Below are 22687 nucleotides of genomic sequence, written 5' to 3' on the forward strand. Positions count from 1 at the left end.
ATTTCAGGAGAGAACTGGTACCCTGGGCCAGCCTCCCCTTGCAGGCAAGGCGGCGGGGGGGGGGGGGGGGGGGGGGAGGACGAGAGGGGCTGTTCCTCTCACCTTTCCCCTTTCCTTCATTTATCCTCACGGGGCCTGCTTCCAATTCTACCAACTCCAACTTCGTCGCCTCCCCGGTCGGTCCCTCCTGTGTAACACGCTGCCACCGGGCTTCCCGGCTCAGGCGCCAAGCTTCAAACTTGTCTTTCATCCATTGTTCGGTTTCCGGTGAGTCAAGTTCAACCCCAGGTTCAACTCCTACAGTGACGGCCACAAACACATTCCCTTACGGGTACATCGGAGGGGGCGCTCACAGCCATCGGCCACCAGACCTACAAAACAGACCTACAATAGAGGGGCGTTTCTATTCCAATGGCCCCCTTGGTGGGAGTGTGAATGGGAGACCCCTCCCGAGTGACCTGCCCCCTAGGCGAGAGGGAGCCCAGCCCTCAGCGGGCGTGGCCGCTCTGGTCCGGCCCCTGCCCCGCCCCCTCGCCGCGGAGGGAGTCTCCGCTCGGCCACCCGGCAGCCAACCTCCTCTCCACGTACGCCGGGCCACTCCCTCGCCGCGGAGCCCGGCCGAGGGTGATGCTCCAGATCCCACCTCCCCGGGGAGCTGCGCATTTCCGCACGCCAGGGCCGCCCCGGCCGGCCCTCTAGGCGGCAGCCCGCGTTCCTCGTACCCGGGAAGTTGTCTCCCGAGCCTGCGGCGCCTGGGTCTCCTCCCCCCGAGCCCCGCCCCCCCCGCCCAGAGCTGGGATCTGAGAGCTGCCCGGTCCGGGGGCGTCGCCGTTTGCTCTCAGAAGCCAGCGAGTCTCCGCTTCCCTGTGTGGAGCGCACGTCCCCCGCCTGGCCGGGGACCCCTGTCCACCCCCGAGACGGCGCGTGCCCAGAGCGCGGGAGCCCGGGGCGCCGGGCGCCTTGGACATCGCGGAGCCGCTGCCCAACCCGCGGGGCTCGGCAGGGATGCAGGCTGCGCTGTGAGCCCTGGCGCCAAGGCCATGTCCGGCGCCCGCTGCCGGACCCTGTACCCCTTCTCCGGGGAGCGGCACGGCCAGGGGCTGCGCTTCGCCGCGGGCGAGCTGATCACGCTGCTGCAGGTCCCGGACGGCGGTTGGTGGGAAGGCGAGAAGGAGGATGGGCTCCGCGGCTGGTTCCCAGCGAGCTATGTGCAGTTGTTGGAGGTAAGGGGCGAGGGCCGGGAACCGGGAGACCCGTGGCTCCGGTCCTTGGCGCTCTTGCAGACCTGTTGCCCGCATCGGGGATGCCCGAGCCATCGCTCTCCGAGGGGCGCCCCGGGGGCAGCCGCTGCTAGTCGAACCCGTAGTTCCGCGCTCCTGGGGCGGCGAAGGCAGCGGGCGCCCCTCAGGGCATGGGCAGCGCCGGGATCGCCCCCCGAGCCCCCCCGTGCCGGGCCTCCAGAGCACATCGTGGAGCCCTGAGGAAGCGAGAACTTGTTGCCTGTGTGAGTTCTGGAGCTGGCGGGCTCCTTCCCGACAGTGTCAGGGGCCGGCGAAGGGCTGCGAAGTCCGGCGGTCTATGGGAGACGCATCAGTGATCGGAAAAGTGGCACCCATTTGGCCGCGCAGCCCCGTGTCACCACCCCTGAGTCCGGAACCTGCCGGCCGGTGGACCGTCTCTCTGTCCCGGGTTAGGCTGCTTGGCCGCTTTGGGGCCGCCCACTTGCTGGTCAGCTGAGCCTGGCTGGTCACCAGCCTGAGCCCCGTCAGCAGGCTTGACCCAGGGATGCCACAGCCCCCAGCCAGCGCCCCCCGCCCCTCCAGAACCTGAAAGTGGCTCGTTTCTGGGCTTCTGGCCTGGACCCAGGGCTACAGGGGACCTGATGAGCCAAGTCGGCTGGCTGTTTATTGTCTGGGTGACAGTTGGGAGGCCTCTCTGCCCTCTAATCGTTGAGCTCATGATCAGAGCCTAAGTGGGATCTGAAGTTTCTAAAGTCCTGTGTGTGTGTGGGAGGTGGGGGATGTGGGGGTGGGGGTAGGGGAGCGACCTTACAGGACATCTTCTCTCCTTTAGTAAAAGGCTGCCTGACCCAGGACTGTAAAGATTAAATGAGCGGTTACCTGCAGGTATACAGAACCGTTCTGATAAAACGCTGCCCAAATCATGGAGACTGAACTTATTTATAATTTAACCCGTTGACCAACTTCACAAAGAACAAAATAATTGCAAATTTTGACCGAAATGCTCCCTGTAATTCAAAAGAAAGGCAGGAAGGAAGGAAAGGAGGAAGGGGAAGGAAAGAAAAAGAGGGAGGAAGGAAGGAAGGGAGGAAGGAAAGAAGGAAGGAACGAAGGAAGGAAGGAAGGAAAGAAGGAAGGAAGGAAGGAAGGAAGGAAAATGATTATGGGGTGAGTTTGCCTGAGAAGTATCCTGTGGAAATACGATCAAAAATAGAGCCTGGCCTCGTAGAAGTACATTGTTTCTTTCAGGTCCAGAAGAAAACAACAAAATCCTTCCTAAATGAATTATGTAGTAGCATTTGAGCAAAGTTTAGGCTGGAAGGAGCTTTCATGGGCTGGCAGCAGAGTACGTTCCCTAACCTTCTTGGTTCTGTATTTTTAGAACCTGTGAGTTTGGGAGAGGCTCACGTGTGTTCCGCAGCTTTCCCAGTTCCTTTCCTGAGATTTGGATGTGAAAGAAAGCAAGTGTATTTTTTCTTATGAAGACCTGGCACCTCCTTTTTTTCTAGCTCAGAAGCCCTGAGGGAGACTCCTGTTTTAGAGTTCCTCTGGTGGCCACACTTTTCGAGGAAATACCAATGTGGAAATTGGGCTGTGGGATGTCTGTCTGGTGAGGAGCGTCCCTGGCTGGAATCAGCCAGCTGTATGTTGGGTGGGGGTGAAGCTGGTGGGTTTGTAGGCTGTGTTGGCAAGAATGGAGTGGCTTTTCATTTCTTAGTGAGGGAAAGGGAGTGTGGACCAGACCCAGGGACAAGCTGGATGATTAGCTGGGACAATCTTGGGTGTGTCAGTCACATTCCATGCCATAGACATACTTAGGAAATCTCTGGTGCCTAAGGGGCATTCAGACATCTCCCACCTGGTGACCTGTGACACAAGTGTCATCTGTGTGAGCAGCTATGCTGAGAGGACCTTCCTTTTGTTGAGTGCCTACTAGGTGCCAGGCATGGGACATACATTGTCATCAATTCCCCTGACAACTCTGTGTAGGAAAAGGTACCATCCCGATTTTACAGTCAGGCAAACCGAACATGAGAGGTGAAGGAAATTGCCCAAGGAGTAATGCTTGTATCTTTGGTTAGCAGCTCAGATGGTTCAGTGTTACTCCTGTGCCCATGTCTTTTTTGAACATGACAGCCTGGGCTTACCTGTGCTAAAAGGCCAGTAGATCCATGTGGGAAAAGGTAAGTGCAGCCCCCGATGGGGTCAGCGTGGTGGTGACAGCATCCCTAACGGGAGGCTGAAATGCTGGCGCTAAAATGAGGGCGGCTGCTCCTTCCCACTTGGAGCATCTCTCCTGCTAACCCTGAAGTTTGATTTCACTCGGAGACAGCTGTTTTTTCCACAGGTGGAGGCAGGGTGGGGCTGCTGTGTCCTGAGCCCTGGGACTCTTTTCAGGGCCAAAGCTGATGCAGTTTCCGCAGAGAGGATCATAGGTCAGGCCCTTTGTGTCTGTAAACCTCATCCATGAGCAGGCTGGACTTTAAGGCTGAGGGCTGGGCAGGGATAGAGGCTATGCAAGTAGAGTCCCTTGGGAAGGATTGAGTCCTCAAATCCAGAATCACTTAGTGGTGAATGCAGCGCTCCCATGGGAGTCGCTGGTGGTAGACTCGCCAGCGTCTAGAAACATGAGTCTGGGGACTACAAGCCGGGTGTTCATCAGGCTGAGAGGGCAGAGACCAGGAGGCTAGAGAACGGGCCCCTGATCCTGGAGGTGGTAAACCTCATGTGGTGCCTGGCACTGAGCTTTCTGGGAGCATGGAGTTCAGAAGGCCTGGGGAGCTGCTGGGCACACCAGCCTCCTGGGAGAGGAGTGGGATGGTGGCTGCAGAGCTGGGAATGGCACCTCCACTGGAACCCCCACGCCAGTGTACCTTTTGCTTTTGGGTGGAAAGAGTGATACCAGGAAACACCATCTTGATGGAAGATGGTGTTAGGGGTGGAGAGCAGTATGTGCAAAATGGACACTCCCCAAGGATTTTTTTCCTTGTTCATGTGAAAAAAGGGGCTCTGAGAGCCCCGACTTTGTAGGAAGCATATCCCATGGAGGGGAGTTGGGAGCTAACTCTGAGAGGGCTGACCGATCTGCCCTGGTGGCTAGCCAGTCTTTGGGGGAGAGGCCAGTTTGGTGGATTTTGATGCTGGTTACTGGGGAAATCTCTGGTCAAGACTTCCGGGACAGCCTCTATGAAAACCTCAGCCCAAGCAGAGAAGCGTGGAGGGCCCTGATGGGATCAAGGATTGGCCCCAAGGATCCTGGCTCTTCAAGGGATGGGGAAGCCTGCCAGCGGGAGGGAACCAGCTTCTCCTAGGAAAGGATGAGGCTTAATAGAGAAGACCCACAGCTGCTGCCTAGGAGATATAAAGGCCCTTAGATAAAAGCAACTGGTAGAAACTTTCCTGAGGGTCTCTTTAGCCATGAAGAAGAAGAGTTGAAAACGCATATAATATTTGAGAGACATGACTGAGGAGGAGCTGTGATAAAGGAGACCTGAGATGGGTTGGAGTCTGCCCAGCACATGTGTCTGCAGAAGCACATTCTGAGGCCTGAGATCACCTCCGTAGACTTGGGGGCCCTACAGGGGAGATTTCCACCAGATTTCTAGGGGATACCTGGAGGCTGAGAAACAGCTTCTGGAAAAGGTAGATGGAGAAAGGAGCCCAGATCTCCATCCCCAGGGAGGAGCTGGAGAGTCAGACACGGTCCAATGGTTGGACAGGTCCAGTAGCTGGATGGCCTAACCCTGGCCCAGGAATTTCTTGTGGCCTGTTCTTACCTGGAATGGAGAGCAGGAATCAGGGACCTGGAAGATACTGTGAGGCATCTGGAAAAACTACCAGAGCTTTTGGAAAATAATTCCGGGGGTTAACAAGATTGGAATGCGAATACGACAGAGTTTTCCTTGACCTCTGTACTGTTCTTAGAGTCCGTGATCTGGCTGGAACGTGTGGACGTCAGAGATGCTAACAATGTGATGTTGTTTGTCAGTGGCACTAGACAGTTGCAGAGGGTCACCCTTGAGCTTGATCTCCTCCTCTCTACCTTCTGTTCTCCCATTTTGGGTTCATGTGATTGCCGCAGGAGTTTATAAGGTGTGGCTGTGGGAGAGAGACGTAGAGCTGCTGTGCTATGGATAATTAAGGAATGATGTCTTATCTATTGCTATGTAACAAGCCACCCCAAAACTTAGTGTCTCAAAACAACCATTTATTATGTCACAGGTTTCTGAGTTGACAGGGCTCCGTTAGATTGTTCTGCTGGTCTGCCTTGGCATGTCCCATGCATTTGTAGGCAGATGGTGACGGGGACTGGAGTTCTGGAAGCTCACCTGGGAACCTTCAAAACAGCGTCTTCACTCAACATGTCTGGCGCCTTAATATTCTCCCACGTGACCTTCCTCTCCAACTGGTGTTTTGTCTTTCAGGGCCTTAGCCTATGGCCTTTCTCTTCGGCAGGGCAATGGAAGTTTTTATACGGTAGCTGGCTTCCAAGAATGCAAAAGTGCACATTGTCAGGCCTTCTTAAGGCTTAGGCTCAGAACTAGCATATTACTTCTGGCACATTCTATCGGTAAAGTGAGTCACAGGACCAGTCCCGATTCAGTGTGGGAGGGAAGTGCACACAGGTGTGGATAATAGGGAGACCAGGGCCATCTTGCAGACTAGCTACCTCAGAAGGGTAGGGAGAATATACCTGGGACAGATGATCCATTAACCGGGGAAGCAGCGCCAGGCCAGACTGAAGAGAGAGCCCGTAGCGGGAGGTGAAATGCAGGAGACTTGGCAGTTCTTCTAGGAAATTCTCCATTGCTATCTTTGGAGGATATATATATTTTTCAAGATGCCAGGGATTTCTTTAAAAAGGTCACACGATAAATGATGCAGCTGAATTTGAAACCGGATTTTCCTGTCCCTAAATCCTGGGTCTGTCCACTGCCATTGACATACCAGTCCAGCCGTTTGAGGTCAGAGCTTTTCGTGCTGGTTATTAATAGGCAGTGTTCTCTGAGCTGTCAGACATCTAGTAGATGCTTAATATGTTACACAAATTGATTTTAATACATGGCATTTCTGTAACGTGAAAATTTCCTAAAATGGGTGTGGTGTTGTTCCTTATGCCAGTAATTTTTAAGGTGGTCATCAGCTCTGTTCACAAAAGGTGTAATTAGGGCTGGTGGTTCGCGGAGTATGTAATTGTGATGGAAAAGACTAAGGTGCTGCGTTCAGCAACTTCACTAAGTCATCTTGCCCTTTGACTTGGGCTACATTTGTAGCTCCTGCTGTTTGCAAATCTGCCTTTTGCCCCTCACCCCCACCTCTGCTCTGGAGGAGCCTTCCCGAGACCCCTTCACTGCTGGTCTGGTCAGGTGACTTCATCACAGGACTTTAAAGCAGTATGCAGGGCTTATAGATTCTATGGATTGGGGCATCTTCACAAACGTTCCCTTAGCAACAAGTCGGCAGAAATCCCTGACATCTGTTAACCACCGCGTGAACCCCTGCCGTCCATTACTGCTTAGAAACATGAATGAGATGCTGACCTTCTTGTACTCTTAGCCTGAAAAAGCCCAGCTTTTATCTCCTAGTCTGGTATACTTCATCTGTGAGCATGGATGCTGGTCCCCACTTTGCTGATGAAAGGAAATTTTGGGTAAACCAGGAAGCCTTGTATACATGTAGAGTATTAGGGTTTTTTTATCAGGCCACTCCAGGGCACATTGTTCGCCCAGCTTGCTCCCTTATTACTCACAGCAGCAAGGCGACACATGACAAGCTTTCTAACAGAATGTCAGGACTGATCCCCTTATACTTAATTGCAAAATTATTATATGCCTCTCTCCCTGCAGTGGCAAGTTTTCTGGCGTGGTGTTTGTACCTATGGAGAGAAGTAGAAATGCTGGCCAGCGGGTGGGTCTGGCTTGTTTGGTAAGCCTGAGCATGGGGTGACATTGTGGAGGTTTAGTTGTACCAGGTGTATGAATTGTGTGAGGTTTCTGTGGACACACAAGAGGACTCACCCACCTCCTCCTTTCACACTTAGTGTCTTCCCTGTCTACCATCTGATAAAGATTTGTTTTTTCAGGTTAACTTCCTGGTTCACTGTATTTGCCTCACTTCTTGAGCTGGAATCTAGACTTGATCCCCAGATACTCAAATTTCACATGTCCAAACTAAACTCAACCTTTCTCCTCTCTTCACTGCCTTCTACCCCCACCCTCCATGCTGGCGTGAATGTCACCACCATCTATTTGTCCACCACCTCACCCGACACTGCCCCCTCTTCCCTTCCTTTCCCATTCGTTAGGATAGCAAGCGTTGTCTGTTCTCCCTCAGAAACATTTCTCAGAGCCTTCTCTTTCTTAACTTGTGTCGGCAAACTTTTTCCGTAAAGGTCTAGGAAACATTTCAGGCGTTGTAGACCAAGAGGCCAAATCGAGTTATAGCTGTGTCACTGTGATTTGCAGTGCGCCAGAGGCAGTGAGAAGCCGTGAGAGCGGGCATATGGTCTCTGTCACAGCTACTCAGCTCTGTCCTTGGAGCACGAAAGCAGCCACAGCTGATCCTCAAATGAATGGGCGTGGTTGTGTTCCAATAAAACTTTATTTATGGACACTGAAATTTTAATTTATTCTAATTTTTGTGTGCCCTGAAGTATTACTCGTCTTTTGTTTTGTTTTCAACCACTTAAAGATGTTAAAGCCATTCTTAGCTTATGGGCTTTATGTAGTTTGCCAGTCCCTGTTCAAAAGTTGGTCATTCATTCATTCATTGATTCAGCAATCCCTAATTGAGTGCCTTCAGTGGGCTGCAAGCACTATTGTAGGTGCTGGTGGTGAAGCAGTGAAAGAAGCAGGAAAGGAGCTTACCTTGTGGGGACATGGTAAGCTAGCAAAAAATAAAAAATAATTACAAAGTAGTGTGGGGCCAGTAAAACAAGGTACTGTCATGGAGAGGGCGTGCTGCAGGAAGGGGGTTCGATAAGACTCAGGGAAGCCTTCTCTAAGGAGATGGTATTTGAGCAGAGACCTGAATGATGTGCAGGAGCCAGCCATGTGAGTATCTGGGGAGAAATGATTTGAGGCAGAAGACACTACAAATGCAAATAACCCTGAAGAGGGGTGTATGTTTGATGTATTTGAGAGAACCAGAATATTCCAGAATGGTTAGAGAGTGATGAACAAGGGCAGGAGATGTTGGGGTGGGACAGAGAGGGAGGCAGGTTAGTTAAATAGAGCTACCTGTATCACCCTCCAATATGTGTAACTTTATTTTTCTGTAAAAATTTAATTTATATTTCGAGCCCCTACTCTGCATGTTGGAAGAAATGTACTGTCACATAATTTGGGCTCTCTTGCCCAGATTTGCATTTATGTTCTGGGGAACTTAATAAAAACATCATTCCAAGGGTCCAGCTGCTCCTCGATGTCATTTGGGCATCTGCTGAGTTGTCCTCCCCCGGAGTGGGTCTCCCTTGTCTATCCATGCAATTGCCAGAGACAGTCTCCTGTCTGAAGGTTCCCTCCATCTGGAGCTCTCTCCTCTCCTCAGCAATTTTGGGGAGGACATATCATTCTCTGACATTGTCTAAGGCTCGTGTGCTGGTAAATGTTTAATAACCAGCTCTGTGGGGTGTAGGGTGGAAGATCAAGAGAGGGAAGTCCTGATTTGTAGCTTTTGCCAGTTTTTGAGGTATAAATACTTCACTATGGCTGATTTCAAGCTACTAGTGATTTGGTTTTCATTGAATATATCATTGGTAAAGTTAAGATGTACAGTGTGTTGATTTGATACATAATATGATTGCCATTGTAGTGCTATTTAGCACCTCTACCACATTACATCATTATCCTTTCTTTTAAGTGGTTGGTAGATAGTTTTCTAAGTGCAACAGAAAGCCTTTGGTTTGATTGAAGTGTGGAGATTGGATTTGAAGAGGGCTGGAAGGAAAGCTAGGAGACCAGTCAGGAAGCAGGGAGCAGGGTGGTGGAAGTGAGATGGTGAGAAGTGGATGGATTTGAAATGTATTTTCCGATGGAGCCAAAAGGGCTTGCTGATGTATGGGCTGTGGTGGTGGTGGTGGGGGAGTGGGGAACAAGGGGTCTCACCTCCTGCAGATCAGTTGTGATGCACTTTTCCCTACTGGATTTTCCTCATCTGTGAATCATTCGTTCTGCTACCAGAGACATCTTCCTTAAAAAATGACGTAAAAAGCAAATAAAAATTGGGGAACTGTCAATATCTTTAATGCTGAAGTGCTTTTATGCATTTAAAAAAAACAAATGAACACATCAGTATAAGATGGGCAAAGAACTTGGATAGATGCTTTATAATAAAAGATATACAAAGTCATCAGCATATTCAGTCTTGCTAGTGATCAAAGAATTGCAGGTTTTTTTTTAAAAGATAGCTTTAATGAAAACTCAAAAAAAAAAAAAAGAAAAGAAAAGAAAAGAAAAGAAGAATGAGTATTGGGAAGGGTTTGGAAAAATTGTCGTATGCTCCCTGGAGGGTAATTTGGCTATATACCGTAAAAGCCTTAACAGTGATCATGCCCTCTGATCCAGCAATTCCACTTCTAAAAATTTGGACTCGGAAGCATCTCTGATAGATGAGCTGTAAGTATCAGAAAGCCTGTGGCAGCACTGTTTCTAATAGAATGCAAATGGGCCACAGCCTAACTGCCCACCAGGAAGAACGAGTTAAAATAAAGTTAACCTGTTCTTAACACAAGGGCAGACATGCAGAAGGGGCTCAATCACTATAATGAAGTTGAATTGTAAAAATAAAAACTTTTGGTCAGTGGTGCTAAGTGTTTTCATGAAGTTAGCATAGTTCAGATTTCACCTGTGATGAGACAAAAGATGGTGTGCTCAGGAGTGAATTGCTTCTTAAGAGCAGGGACTGTGTGTACCATGCATTCTGCAAGTATCCTTTTGTAGAAAGAACAGGTTGAAGAAATAGTTGTTGGCCCAGGGCCACGTTCTTTTAAATATCCTCAGTAACAGCAAATCTTTGTCTTTTGAGGGGTGGATTTGATTTTTTGGGAAACAGCCAAAATTCATTTGGAGCCAAGTCTGGTGTGTCTGTATGTGTGGCTGTCTATCACCTTGTTGCAAAAAGAATTAAAGCAGCTTACCAAAAATCATATGGCACAATAAGATAAAAGCATAAATATGTGAGGAAATGTAGGGAAAGAAGAAAATAAGATGACTGCTGGGGTGAAGTGAGGAGAGAAAATGGCAATTAAGTAATGATGTTCAGGGTTTAACAAGAGATCCTACCGTCAAGTAATAATGTGTTTGAGCAGTTCTCAATGGGAAGTAACAGAAATGTTCTAGAAATGGCGGCATTATGAGCATATGTGCTGTATGAGTCAGCATGGGTCAGGATATGCTGCCATAACAACCTTCAAATTGCAATGGTTAAAACAACATAGTTTCACTTCTTCCTTGTGCTGCAAGTCTGTTGCAAGTTGGTTTGGGGCTGTAAGACCCTCCCACCCTCCTGGACCCAGGATGATTAAGCAACCACCATCTGGAATCTTACTGGTGACTCTGTTAAACAGCACTTGGTTCTTAAAAGTTCCTTCCCGGAATGGCATATGACATTGTGCTCCTATTTCATTGACTAAAGCATAGCCACACCTCACTTTAAGTCAGTGGGGAAAATGCAGTCCTACTATGTGCCAGGAAGGAGAAAAGGAGCAAGCTGAATATATGTGGGCAGCTCGGTTGACCACCACCTGTGCACTCACTTGGAGAATGCCCACATGTCTGGTTTATTCCAGTCTTAGTATTTTATGGCCATACCTAGAGAAGTACTGCTTAGACTGATTTCAGTGCTTCTAGAGCAAGGCTTCTTAAAGCGAATTCCTTAGATCTCGTTGGATGCAGATTCTGACTCAGTAGGTCTGGGATGAGGTCTGAGATCCTGCATGTCTGGCAAGCTTCTATTGCTGCAAGGACTTAAAGCCACAGTGCAGGCCTCAGCAGGTGCCCTTAGCTCCTGAGAGCCAGGATGAACTCTTACCCTTCTCTCACATCAGCTCTCCCCTCTCCCAAGCCATCTTTGAATCTACACTACTGGGCATACTAGTAGATAGTTGGCCCAGACGTCCTAGGACTTTTTCTTTGCGGTAAATACATCTACTATAACCTCTGGTTCCACAAAAAACAAATATTTATATTTGAGCACCTACTATGTGCCCTGCTTTCCCTAAGGCTCAGAGGATACAGCCAAGACATGGAGCTGAAATTAGCAGCTCTGCTTCGGAAGCCCTTGGGGATACACTGTCCTCTCCAGGGTGACTGGCAGGTGACCTTCCTAAAAGACTTCAGTTTCACACTTGTTCTGTTAGAATGAAAGTCCTTCCAGACATTTAGCATCCATTGTTCTTTCTCATCAGATGCCTGAATTTCGCCTCCCTTCTTATTTGCTTGTCAAATACTCGGAGAACTCCAGATTAGTCAACAAAGTTAGTTAAATTGTAAAAACTCTTTAGAGATGATACTTCCAAAATTCTACAGAAACTGAGCCCATGTCCTGATTTAATCATGACAGAGGATCCCCTTATTTTAGCAGTGGCTCGTGGAAGACTGTCATTGAGGCATTTGTTTTCGATACGTAATATAATTTTGAAACAGAAATAGGAACTTTGCATCTACTGTTCTCATTTAGCAAATGTTTTATTGCCAGATAGCTACAAGGCTTTGTTGTGCTTCAGGGAAAAAGAAAACTTTGTTGAGTTTTTGATAATCAAGGACATATTCGATACAAACTCTAATCTGGTACTCAGCCTAATATTTTCATATTATTAAAGGTTTTGAATACCTGGGCCTGTCTTCTGGTGTGGGCACATAGAACCTTCCGGAACAACATTACAACATTCCTGAAGGGCGTTAGACGTGGCGCTTCTCAGACATTACTGTGCATGCAGATTACGTGGGGCTCTTGTTAAAATGCAGATTCTGATTCAATAGGTTTGGGGTGAGGCCCAAGACTGCATTATCTTACTGTCTCCCATGTGATGCTGAGACTATTGGTTTGTGGGCCACAATTTGAGTAGCAAAGCATTTGAGTACCCTGAGGAGTTTATAAGTTTGCAAGTCATAATTAAATCCTGGAATTAGATTGGATTCAGTTTAGTTTTTTTAAAGTGGATGATATGAGGCTATACACGGTCATGGAAAGAACACAGGTTTTGGAATTAGACATCTCTTTGAGTCTGTTTAATCTGAGGACAGAGATATATGGAGGTGGTAAAAATGCAAGATGGGGAGAGTGGCGGCTGGTGTTCTTATGTGCCCTACTGGGGCCAGGACCAGGAGCTGGCGATGGAGGAAGAAAGGCAGAGTGATGGGTGACACGAACATGGCAGGCTCAGGGTCTTCACTTCAGTGTGAACAAGATGGCAGAGCGGGAGCTGGGCACGGACTTGCCAGACACCAGCAGTGTGAGGAAAGGCGTGCAGCGGGGACGTGGCCTCCACATCTCGAGACACTTGATCGGTTCTAAGGGATGCTGGATGCCTTGTGTGGTTTGGTTTGTGGGCTGGAACATGAGCCTTGCAGCTAACCCTGATGTGGATGGCTTACACCATGTTCAAGGCAAGTTGCAGAGCGTTTCTCAGTTTCGTAGGGCTCCAGGGAGGGTAGCTGGTGCCTTGTACACACTCTGTTCATGGAGTTTGCGTCCCACATGTTCTGGGGATCATGCCAAGCTGAATGCTGAGAGCTGCCAGTTACCTGGGGCTTCTGTTGAGGGGCTGCTGCGGTGGGAGAAACCTTTTTCCATGGGCCCATCTGGGGTCACAGTGCTAACTGGTTGCAGCATTGTGGTCAAGGCCTTCTGACCTGTGGGCACGGATCACCTGGGGGTCTTATTAAATGCAGATTCAGATTCAGAAGGTCTGAGGGGGGGGGCTGAGAATCTGAATTTCTAACAAGCTCCCAGGAGATGCTGCTGCTGCTGGTCTTGGGCCCATACTTTGAGCAGCAAGATTGTAGAGCAAATCTTGTAGAGCAATCTCTACAATCTTGTAGAGCAAATCTTGTAGAGGTTTTCAGGCAGGTACTACTGGTTAAAGCAAGTAAAGCTGGTCAGTTGTAGTTTATTTGGAACTGCTGAATGATGGTTGCTGCTGCTCAGACTGGGCTAATTAGTCTTCACTGCAATGTTTTGTGTTGTTTTTTCAACCTGGGTCTGATGGGCCTCCGGCTGTTTGATGCTCCTTGTCAGGAGGAAAAGGCTGTTTGTTGGGAGAGGTGAAATGCAGGAGGCGGCTAAAGGGCTTAAGCAAGTCTTTTCGTCTTTGCCTGATCCTGGAGCAAAGGAAAGGTTTATTTCAAGGGGCTGGGTGTAAATTCTCCTTTGACTTACTTTATTTATTTATTTACTTACTTTTATTAAGGTATAGTTGACATACAATATTATATTAGTTTCAGGTGTATGGACAACATAGTGATTTGGCATTTATATGCCTTACGATGTGATCACCACAATAGGTCTAGTAACCATCTGTCACCCTACCAAGTTATTTCGATAATATTGACTTTTTTCCCTATGCTGTATACATTACATCCCTGTGACATGTTTTCCCCACTTGTATGTGGAGTCTAAAAAGCAAAACAAAACAAATGGACAAATGAAACAGAAACAGACTCATAGATACAGAGAACAAACTGATGGTTGCCAGAGGGGAGAGGGGAGGGAAGTGGGGTTGGGTAAAAAACGGTGAAGGGGAAACAAGAGGTGCAGACCTTCAGTTATAAGGAAATTCTCTTTTTAAAATTTATTTATTTATTTATTTATTTATTTATTTATTTATTTATTTATAATTTATTGGGGTGACAATTGTTAGTAAAATTCCATGGATTTCAGGTGTACAATTCTGTATTACATCATCTATAAATCCCATTGTGTGTTCACCACCCAGAGTCAGTTCTCCTTCCATCACCATATATTTGGAAAATTCTCTTTTTATAAAGTGTTGCTGTAGGGTTCAGAAGCTAATGTTCTGGGGCTGGAAATGGAGGTGGTGTAAGCAGGCATCTCCCGCAGCCCTTTGGTGGAACCCTCAGGCCTGCACTGCTCTGCGACTGACCTCTCGCTTCTCCTGCCTGGTACTGTCCTGGCCCCTAACGGCCGTGGCCATCTCTTTTATCCCTTGGGTGATGATGTCCTTTCTCCATAGCATCACCGTGGTGATTTTTCTAGCCAGTTTGATCTCAGAGCGCCTGTTGAAGACCTTACATAGAGTTTTCATTGCATTTATAGTGTATTATGCCTTAGTTTTGCTTACGAAGCCATTTCTGACCTGGCCTCTGCTTACCTCCCCAGCTGTGTTTTTAGCCATTTCTTCACATGTGAAATGCTATCAAAATCACATGGAACTACCTGATTCTGGGGTGCAACTCTGCTTTCTCTTGCTGTGTCCTAGCACATGCTGTTTCTTCCCTCTGAAGTAACCTTCCTCCCCCTTCTCTTTTAATCTCACTTCCTTTTGTTTGTATTGAGGTAGAATGCACATACCATTGAAAGTGTGCGATTCAGTGATTTTTTTGGTATGTTCATGAAGTCGTGCAGCTAATAATACCATGATCAGTTTTAGAGCACTTTCATTGGCCCCTTCCCGTTAGAAGTCACTCCGCATTTCCCCCCAACCACTCCAGCCTTAGGCACCCACTAATTTACTTTCTGTCTCTATATTTGCCTATGCTAGACATTTCATGTAAATGGAATCATATAATTTGGAGCCTTTTGTAACTGGCTTCTTTCATTTAGCATGGTTGCAAGGTTCTTCCATGTACTAGTATGTTATCAGTACCTCATTGTTTTTTATGGCTGAGTTAATACTCCATTGTATGGATACGCCACATTTTATTTATCCATTCATCCATTGATGAACATCTGGGTTGTTTCTCTTTTTTTGGCCATTAAAAGTATTGCTCCTATGAACATTTGTGTACAAGTTTTTGTGTGGATATATGTTTTCATTTCTCTTGGGAATATACCGTGTTTCCCTGAAAATAAGACCTAGCCGGACAGTCAGCTCTAATGCATCTTTTGGAGCAAAAATTAATATAAGACCCGGTCTTATAGTAAAATAATATAATAAATATAATACCGAGTCTTATATTAATTTCTGCTCCAAAAGACGCATTAGAGCTGATTGTCCGGCTAGGTCTTATTTTCAGGGAAACATGGTACTTAGGCGTGGAATTGCTGGATCATATGGTAACTCTGTGTTTAACAATTTGGGAAACTGCCAGATTATTTTCCAAAGTGGCTGCACCATTTTGCAATCCCATCAGCTATGTATGAGAGTTCCAATTTCTCCACATCTTCACCAACACTTGTTATTATACAAGTTACGTCTTTTTGATTTCAGCCGTCCTAGTGGATGTGAAGGGGTATCTCACTGTGGTTTTGGTATGCACGTCTCGATGATTAATCATGCTGAGTATCTTTTTCGTGTGCTTATCAGTGGGTTGTACATTTTCTTTGGAGAACTATCTATTCAGATTCTTCGCACATTTTTAATTGGGTTACTCATGTTTTGCCTTGGTCTCTTTTTCTTTTCCTTTTTAGCTAGATTAACTTGTTCTCATTTCTTGGCTTTGGTGTTAATCTCCTGGGAAGGTTCTGCAGACACAACCTCTCCTGCATCCTTCTAGACCTCTTAGCGCTCACCCCATTGTATCGGGATTGTTTACTGCTCTAACTACATTGTCGATTTTTCGAGGTCAAGGATTGGGTTGCTGACCTTTATAGACTCAGCCCTTAGTGCACAAGCAGGCATAGTCACTTGATAAAAAAAATGGAGGACCATACTTCAGTGATTTCAATCACGGTGCTGATGAGTGTAAGGTTCTGGGTTTGCCACCCATGATAGTTATTTGGCTTCATATGGGAAAACAATAATAAAAGAGTTTGCAGAGTGACATTCTTACAGAATCTCTGATCCCCAACCAGGCATCGTCACATACAGACTATGTAACAGGTTAACAAGACGGGTTGGGGAAGAAGGTGTGTACTACTCAGAGCAGAACCTTCTTGCCATAGGAGCAAATAACTAGGATTCCATGAAGTAGGATTGTCACCATGTAGATAAAGGGCAATCAACCATTATTATTTCCTGCTGGAGAGAAAAACAGCTGATGAGGAAATCGACCTGCCTTGGAACTGTTTGATTACTGGGTCACTCCTGGAATCCTAGAGTGGGAGTGTTCTCAGTTTGAGGGCAGTCTGGTAATAATGGTATATAGAGCTGATCAGACCTGGATTTGGGTGCTGACCATATGAGATTTTTGACACATTGCTTACCTGACCTTGGACCTCAGTTTCCATATCTTTAAAACGGGGATAGTAAGGCCCACATCAGAGGATCACTGTGAAAGTTAGAATTGTGTCTTTTAAAGTAAATGCTCCACAGAGAGCCTGGTGTCAGTGCTCAGTATGTGTCGGTGGCCTTCACAGTTACATATTCCTTATTTCCCACATGTCACTCAAGGGTGCTGGACATTATTGGCTTTTCCGTAGTGAAAGAAATCGGCTTCTCTGAGAGGCACTCCAAACCTCTTGGTCGGTACCATTTCTGGTTGTGACCTTGTCTTTCTGGCTCTTGTCCCTTCCACTCAGTTTCCATCTTGGGTCTTCCAAGTCTCTTTCTCTCAAGTTTAGCATCATCATTGAAGATGTGTTTGCCCAAGGAAGTCATGGTCCTTCTGTGGATGAGTCTTCAGCTTTGTCATAGTGTATTTAGACCACAAACTTAAACCAGAAATTCCTCTGTGGAAACATCACTGTTGTCTGAATCTCCTCCCATCCGGATGGTTCCTAGGTGTAACCAAGATGAGAATCTTAACTACAGGTAGTAATTAAGGGGAATCTTATCTTAGTGCACGTGGCAGATAAACCAGCCTGCAAACACAGATTTTTTTCTGTGGAAGATTGCATCAGTTACTGCTCAGAATGCTCACTTCTCATTTAGGATCCTAGGACCTGCGGATATTTTCAAGTTGACGTGTTTTTGTGACATGGCACAGGGGACATTGATTCTTTCAGCCAGCCAGCCAGCTGCTGAATGTTTGAGCACCATTGTAGGTTCTTTGGGGGTAGGAGGGTACCACGATCCAGTAGTGGGAAATTCTGCTGTGCCCCAGTTCCCATCTGCGCTGGCCCTATAATCTGATCCTGTGGTGCTGCGGATTTTCCGAAGGACCCTGGCCTTGGGATCAGAGAGACAGTGAGCTGGGGTTTGTGGGTGTTCTTAGGGAGAGGAGGCGTAGAAGGCCTGATCTGTGTGTGTCGTTAAGGAGTCCTGTGTGGGTGTGGCCACAGAGATCCCACTAAACTTCAGAATTTCAGATGGACTTCCTTTGTGTCACCCAGGAGAAAACAGCCAGAATGAAAATGTACTAGCTAGGTTTCTTCCTCCTCTGTGCCAAGTTATCCCAGCATATTTGGCGGGTGGGGAGCCCGGCCATCAGGGGAGATGTTGGGAATGGCGGTTGGTGAAGGCAGTACCAGGCACTCCAGGGGACAGCAGAGCTAGCTCTGGCCTGAGCCTTTGCTCCTGATTAGGCCCCTCAGCCCGTTCATGCTGGAGCGTGAATGGGAATCAGGGGTGTCCGAGCTCGCCTGGAGGCTCGGTATCTCCCAGACCTATTGTCCACTGATGCTGCCTTCAGGTTCTCTTCTGGCTGCACACAACTCCCGTGGACTGTGGTGTGGGTCCTTGATCACTCTGGATCCTTTTCAGAGTGACTCCAGGGGACTCCTCCTGGAAGCCCTAGGGCTCTGTGGGACAGTTTGAAAAGCCCAGTATTGTGTGAAGCTGGAGGCTCACGTCCTCTCTGTCCATCAGCATTGCTCGTGGGGGTGCCACACGTGAGTTCCCTTCTGGTTTGTTTGTGAATCACTTGCCAGGGGGTGGTTGGGGTGCTTTGTTCCTCTGGCTGGCTGGTCTGCTTTATTATTAGTCTTGGGGAAATGATTTCTCTGAGAAGCAGTAGAAGGTGTAAATTATGCTTCACTGAAAATCAGCAAGACTATATATATTCAGTTAGAACTACAAGTCTCTTGCAAATGAGGACCGATGTGAGATATGGGCAAGTTGGAAAGGGTTACAATGCAGACATGCAGCTGGCATGATTAATAATTACAGAGTCACCTGTATATGGTTTATGGGGGAAGGAAGAGTAATAGCTGTTCTTGGGAGGCTGTACTCCTAGTGAGAGGGCTGGAGGGAGGTAGTTTGAAGGTGCTGGACATCCCCCTGGGAATGGACAAGTTTTCCGTTAACCTCATCCTTGGTAAATATTTCTTGTATTTCCTCTGAGCCAGGGACCCCAGGTTTAGGGCTGGTGTTTCCACTCTCGCCCTAGACTCACACAGCCATTCATGGTATCCTCCTAAAACCTGGGTCCCCTAGAGTCATCTACTCCCCTTTGCCCCAGATGTCACGGCGCTCCTTGTCAGGGCTAACGGGCCTCCACAAACTGCGCCTGGCCTCCTCACTTGTCCTGGCACACACCTTTACGCCTTTGTGCCTTTACACAGCTGCTGCTTCTGTCTGAGTCCCTTCTCCCACATGCCTGTCTAAGGAATGATAACCCTCATCCAGACCCAGGCCAAGTATGGCCTTTGATCTCTCCCCATTCTTCCTCTGGTTTCTGTAGGGCCCCCCACTGTGAAGGCACATACCACACTGGACCACAATGACTTGTTTATATGACTGCTTCCCCGCACTGTGCTCCTAGCTCCTCCAGGGCAGGAAACCTGCTTCGTAAATCATTGTAAGTACCCTATCCTGGCGCAATGCTTGGCATCTCTGAAGTCTGGCTCAATAAGTATTTGATGGCTGGCTGGATGAATGGTTGAATTAAAGAGGATAAAGAGAGAGCTTGCCTTAGAGAATTAGGCACATCTTGCTCTGATTTTGGCTCAAGGCTTAACCAGCCTTTCTCCGAAATGGCGTGAATGGCCTCGTCCTGAGGTGAAGCTTGGGATCATGGAAGACCAAGGTTGGAAGAGGTGTTTCCAAGTCAGCTCAGAAAGCCAAACATCAAAGGAAAGCCGCTGGATCCTGGAGAGCAAGGCTCTTTGGGCCACAGGACAGGACACTCAAGGTGGAAGATGAGCAAGTGTCACATGGACTGGTCCTGTCTCCCCATCCTGCTTCTCAGTGGGGCTGCTACAGGAACATGGGTGTAGCTGAAGACTCTGGACAGCCGTCAGGAGCCCTGGGTTCTCATTGCAGGACCTCCTACCTTACACACATCTTGGTACTTTGACCTTGTAAAGTTCATTTAAAATCTCTGATCTTCAGTTTCTTCATCTGTCCAAAAGAGAGGTGACGACCATTCTTCTGCTGCTTCATACATTGACTAGAAGGATTTTCAAGGTGACAGTGGATGTGAGCACACTTTAAAATTCAGGAGTGAGCTGGTGACGAGTATAAGGCCTGTTGTGAGAGGCTGTGCAGGAAGTAGGGGGTAGCTGGCCTCATGAACCTTACCGTCTGACTCTCTCCGGCGGCCTTGTCCCAACCGCTTAACCCTATGTTGTGGTCCTTTCCCCACTAGACCCTTTGAACTTGCTCCTGAGGCCTCCTCCTCGCCCCCCACTTGGGTGATTAAAAAAGCTGTTGAAATTCTTGTCCCACACAAGCTTTAACCATGTAGAGTAAGAACTCAGTCAGCCTAATCACCTTTTTGTCCCTCCCACTGGCCTTTAGTTGAGCCCCCCTGAGGCACCACATGTGTTATAGGCCCCCGGGATGCAGCTGAGATTGAGAGAGAATGAACAAGACTCCTGGATCCTTGTGGTAAGAAGGCTCAGCATCCATGGGGAACCAAGTGAGTGGCCAGGGGGGTATGCCCAGCCAAGTGGCCCTCGGATGCAGTCCAGGGTGATGGGAGCACTGGGGACCTGTGATGGGCTGAATTGTGCCCCCCCACGTTATATAACCTCATATAACCCACGAGGTTATATGGAAATCCTTATAAGGAGAGGAGGTGAGGACACAGACACACACAGATGGAAGACCACATAAAAACACAAGGAGAAGGCAGTCATTTGCAAGCCAGGGAGAGGGGCCTCAGAAGAAACCAACTCTGCTGACACCTTATCTCAGACTTCTAGCTTCCAGAACTTAAGAAAAATAGATTACTGTTGTTTAGGCCCCTCCGCCCGTGGTACTTTGTTCTGGCAGCCTGAGCAGACTGATCCAAAGCCTTTAACCCAGATTTGGGTAGCAGACTTACTTGTGTAGCTCTGTGGGGGATCGAAACCTTGGAAGAAAACAGGAATTCTGTGCTTGTCCCTGTTTTTCTCCTTAACACGTGTCCCTAGCGAACACGCAGTATGTTCCATTATTGTGTGTCTCCCTCATTAGAACGTGAGCCCCATGAGGGCAGAGCTATGTGTCTGGTTTGTTTCCTGTAGGGTCTGCAGGACTGAGCACAGCTAAAGGCCCTCTAAAGGATTGGAACATGTCTGTTGGATGAATTCTGTTTGAAACAATGGCCTGAAGTCAAATTCCTTACTCCAGGTGGAAATCCAGAATTTTTAATTAAAATAGCTGGCTTTTCGCATTCGGTTCTCTGCTTAGAGCTCACCCTGCAAGGTGACTTACTGTTGGACTTGCTATTGTTTCCACAGACTGTGTCCCGTACAGCAGTTCTCTAATCTCTACCCAGCCACCATATGTGATTAAAATGTGCTAAAAATCAGAGAAGAAAGGTGCATTTATTAGTTGTTGTTTATACTTGGTGGACTGAGCTCCAGGTTATGTTAAAATAGGTCATACCAGCCAGTGACTTTGAACATTGTTCCTCTCTGGAGGGTTAACTCAATGAGGCCAGGCATTTGATCACTGCGGTGTCCCTAATATCAATGACAGCAGCTGACCCAGAGTTGGGTTTGTATTTGGTGAGTGAATGAGTCTGTCAATATACAGCACAGCTAAGTAAATGCTGAGCATTTCCTGGTGGGATCAGCTGGTCTTTCTGTACGGATGCCAGCCCCATGCCTCAAAGTTCTTTTCTCTTCTTGCTGCTCTGTTTTCTGTTCCAGGCTGCTGGTGGTCCTTGGTCCACAGCCCCCTATTAAGGCCTACTATTACCTCTTTTGTTTAAGAGGAATGGCAGAGCTCTCCTGGTCTAATTTGGGGAAACTCATAACTTGCCTAAGAATCTCTGGCTACTTCCCATTCCTCCCACTTTGTGTCCAATTTTCTCCTCATTTTTCTCTCCATCTCCCCCCTCCCGTCCCCCTCGCGCACTTTTAAAATTGTGGTAAAACTCACATAACATAAAATTCACAGTTTTAACCATTTTAAACTAGAATTCAGTGATATTTAATACATTTACAATGTTGTGCAACCCTCACCGCTATCCAGTTCCAGAACTTTTTCATCACCCCAAAAAGAAACTCCATATCCCTTAAGCAGTTACTCCCCATTTCCCTCTCCCCAGCCCTTGCCAACCACTAATCTGTTTTCTGTTTCTATGGATTTGCCTATTCTGGATATTTCATATAAATGGAATCGAACATGATGTGACCTTTTGTGTCTGGTTTCTTTGACTTAGCATGATGTTTTCATGGTGCATCAATGTTGTAGCGTGTGTTAGGACTTTATTCCTTTTTATGGCTAAATAACTTTCCATTGGGGATACACATCTGCTTATCCATTCCTCGGTTGGTGGACATTTGAACTGTTTCCAGGCCTTTTCCATGTTTTGACTGTTGGAAATAGTATTCTCTGCTTTTGCTGTCTCTGGTTCTGCCTCTTAGTGCTCTTCAGTCTTAGTTGAGGCTGCATGGTTTACTGGCAGTGGAAACAGCACTGGCTGTGAAATCCGGAGGCAGGTTCACTGTCCTAGCTCTCACTCCACCTGTGAGATTTTGTCAGGCCTCAGTTTGCTCGTTTCTGAGATAGGTATAAAATTCTCTGCCTGCCTTACTCAGCCCTGCAGCATGTTGGCACAGATCATAGGATGTGAGTTGAAGTCCTTCCTAAACTGAAAGTCAGATGTCAAATGATATTTATGTTCCTCATTTCCCTTTGATTTTTTTTTCTTGCTTTCTGTTTTTTCCTCTGCTTCCTCTTTTCCTTTTGCTAATAGCTGCCTTTGAATCCCCTTTTCCTTTCTTCTCCTTTCCTCTTTCTTCAGCTGCCCTGGGGACATAGTAGGTAGTTTTCTATACAGTGTGGGGATGTTGTGTGGGGCATCCTTCAGAAAGGCCGGACAAGTTGACAAGGGAGGTGGTTGGCAGCATTGGCTTAGGTGATGGGGTGAAGGAAGTCAGCCATGGCTGAATCTGAGGGGAGAGTACGAGGCCTGCGATGGCCCTGCCGTTCCATCTGCTTTGGCTTTGAAGACATAGTTTACTGACAGCTTTGAGGAAGTAGCCAGAATGATGGATACTTAGGCAGATAT

At 47.6% G+C, this 22687-nt stretch overlaps 1 protein-coding gene across 2 annotated transcripts in view; it reads left to right on the top strand.

Moving 5' to 3' along the window:
• The first annotated feature begins 547 nt into the window (after positions 1–547).
• GAS7 (growth arrest specific 7) overlaps positions 548–22687 on the top strand; it is a 210905-nt gene continuing 188765 nt past the window's right edge. Inside the window, exon 1 of one of the 2 annotated variants that reach the window (XM_081028078.1) lies at positions 548–1223. In XM_081028078.1, the coding sequence (XP_080884204.1) occupies positions 1041–1223 (183 nt within the window). In that variant the 5' untranslated portion in view covers positions 548–1040. The remainder of the gene's footprint in view (positions 1224–22687) is intronic. The other variant, XM_081028081.1, reaches the window with a different exon arrangement.

The sequence above is a fragment of the Rhinolophus hipposideros genome (genome assembly GCF_964194185.1).
Source record: "Rhinolophus hipposideros genome assembly, chromosome: 20".
Taxonomy (NCBI): Eukaryota; Metazoa; Chordata; class Mammalia; order Chiroptera; family Rhinolophidae; genus Rhinolophus; species Rhinolophus hipposideros.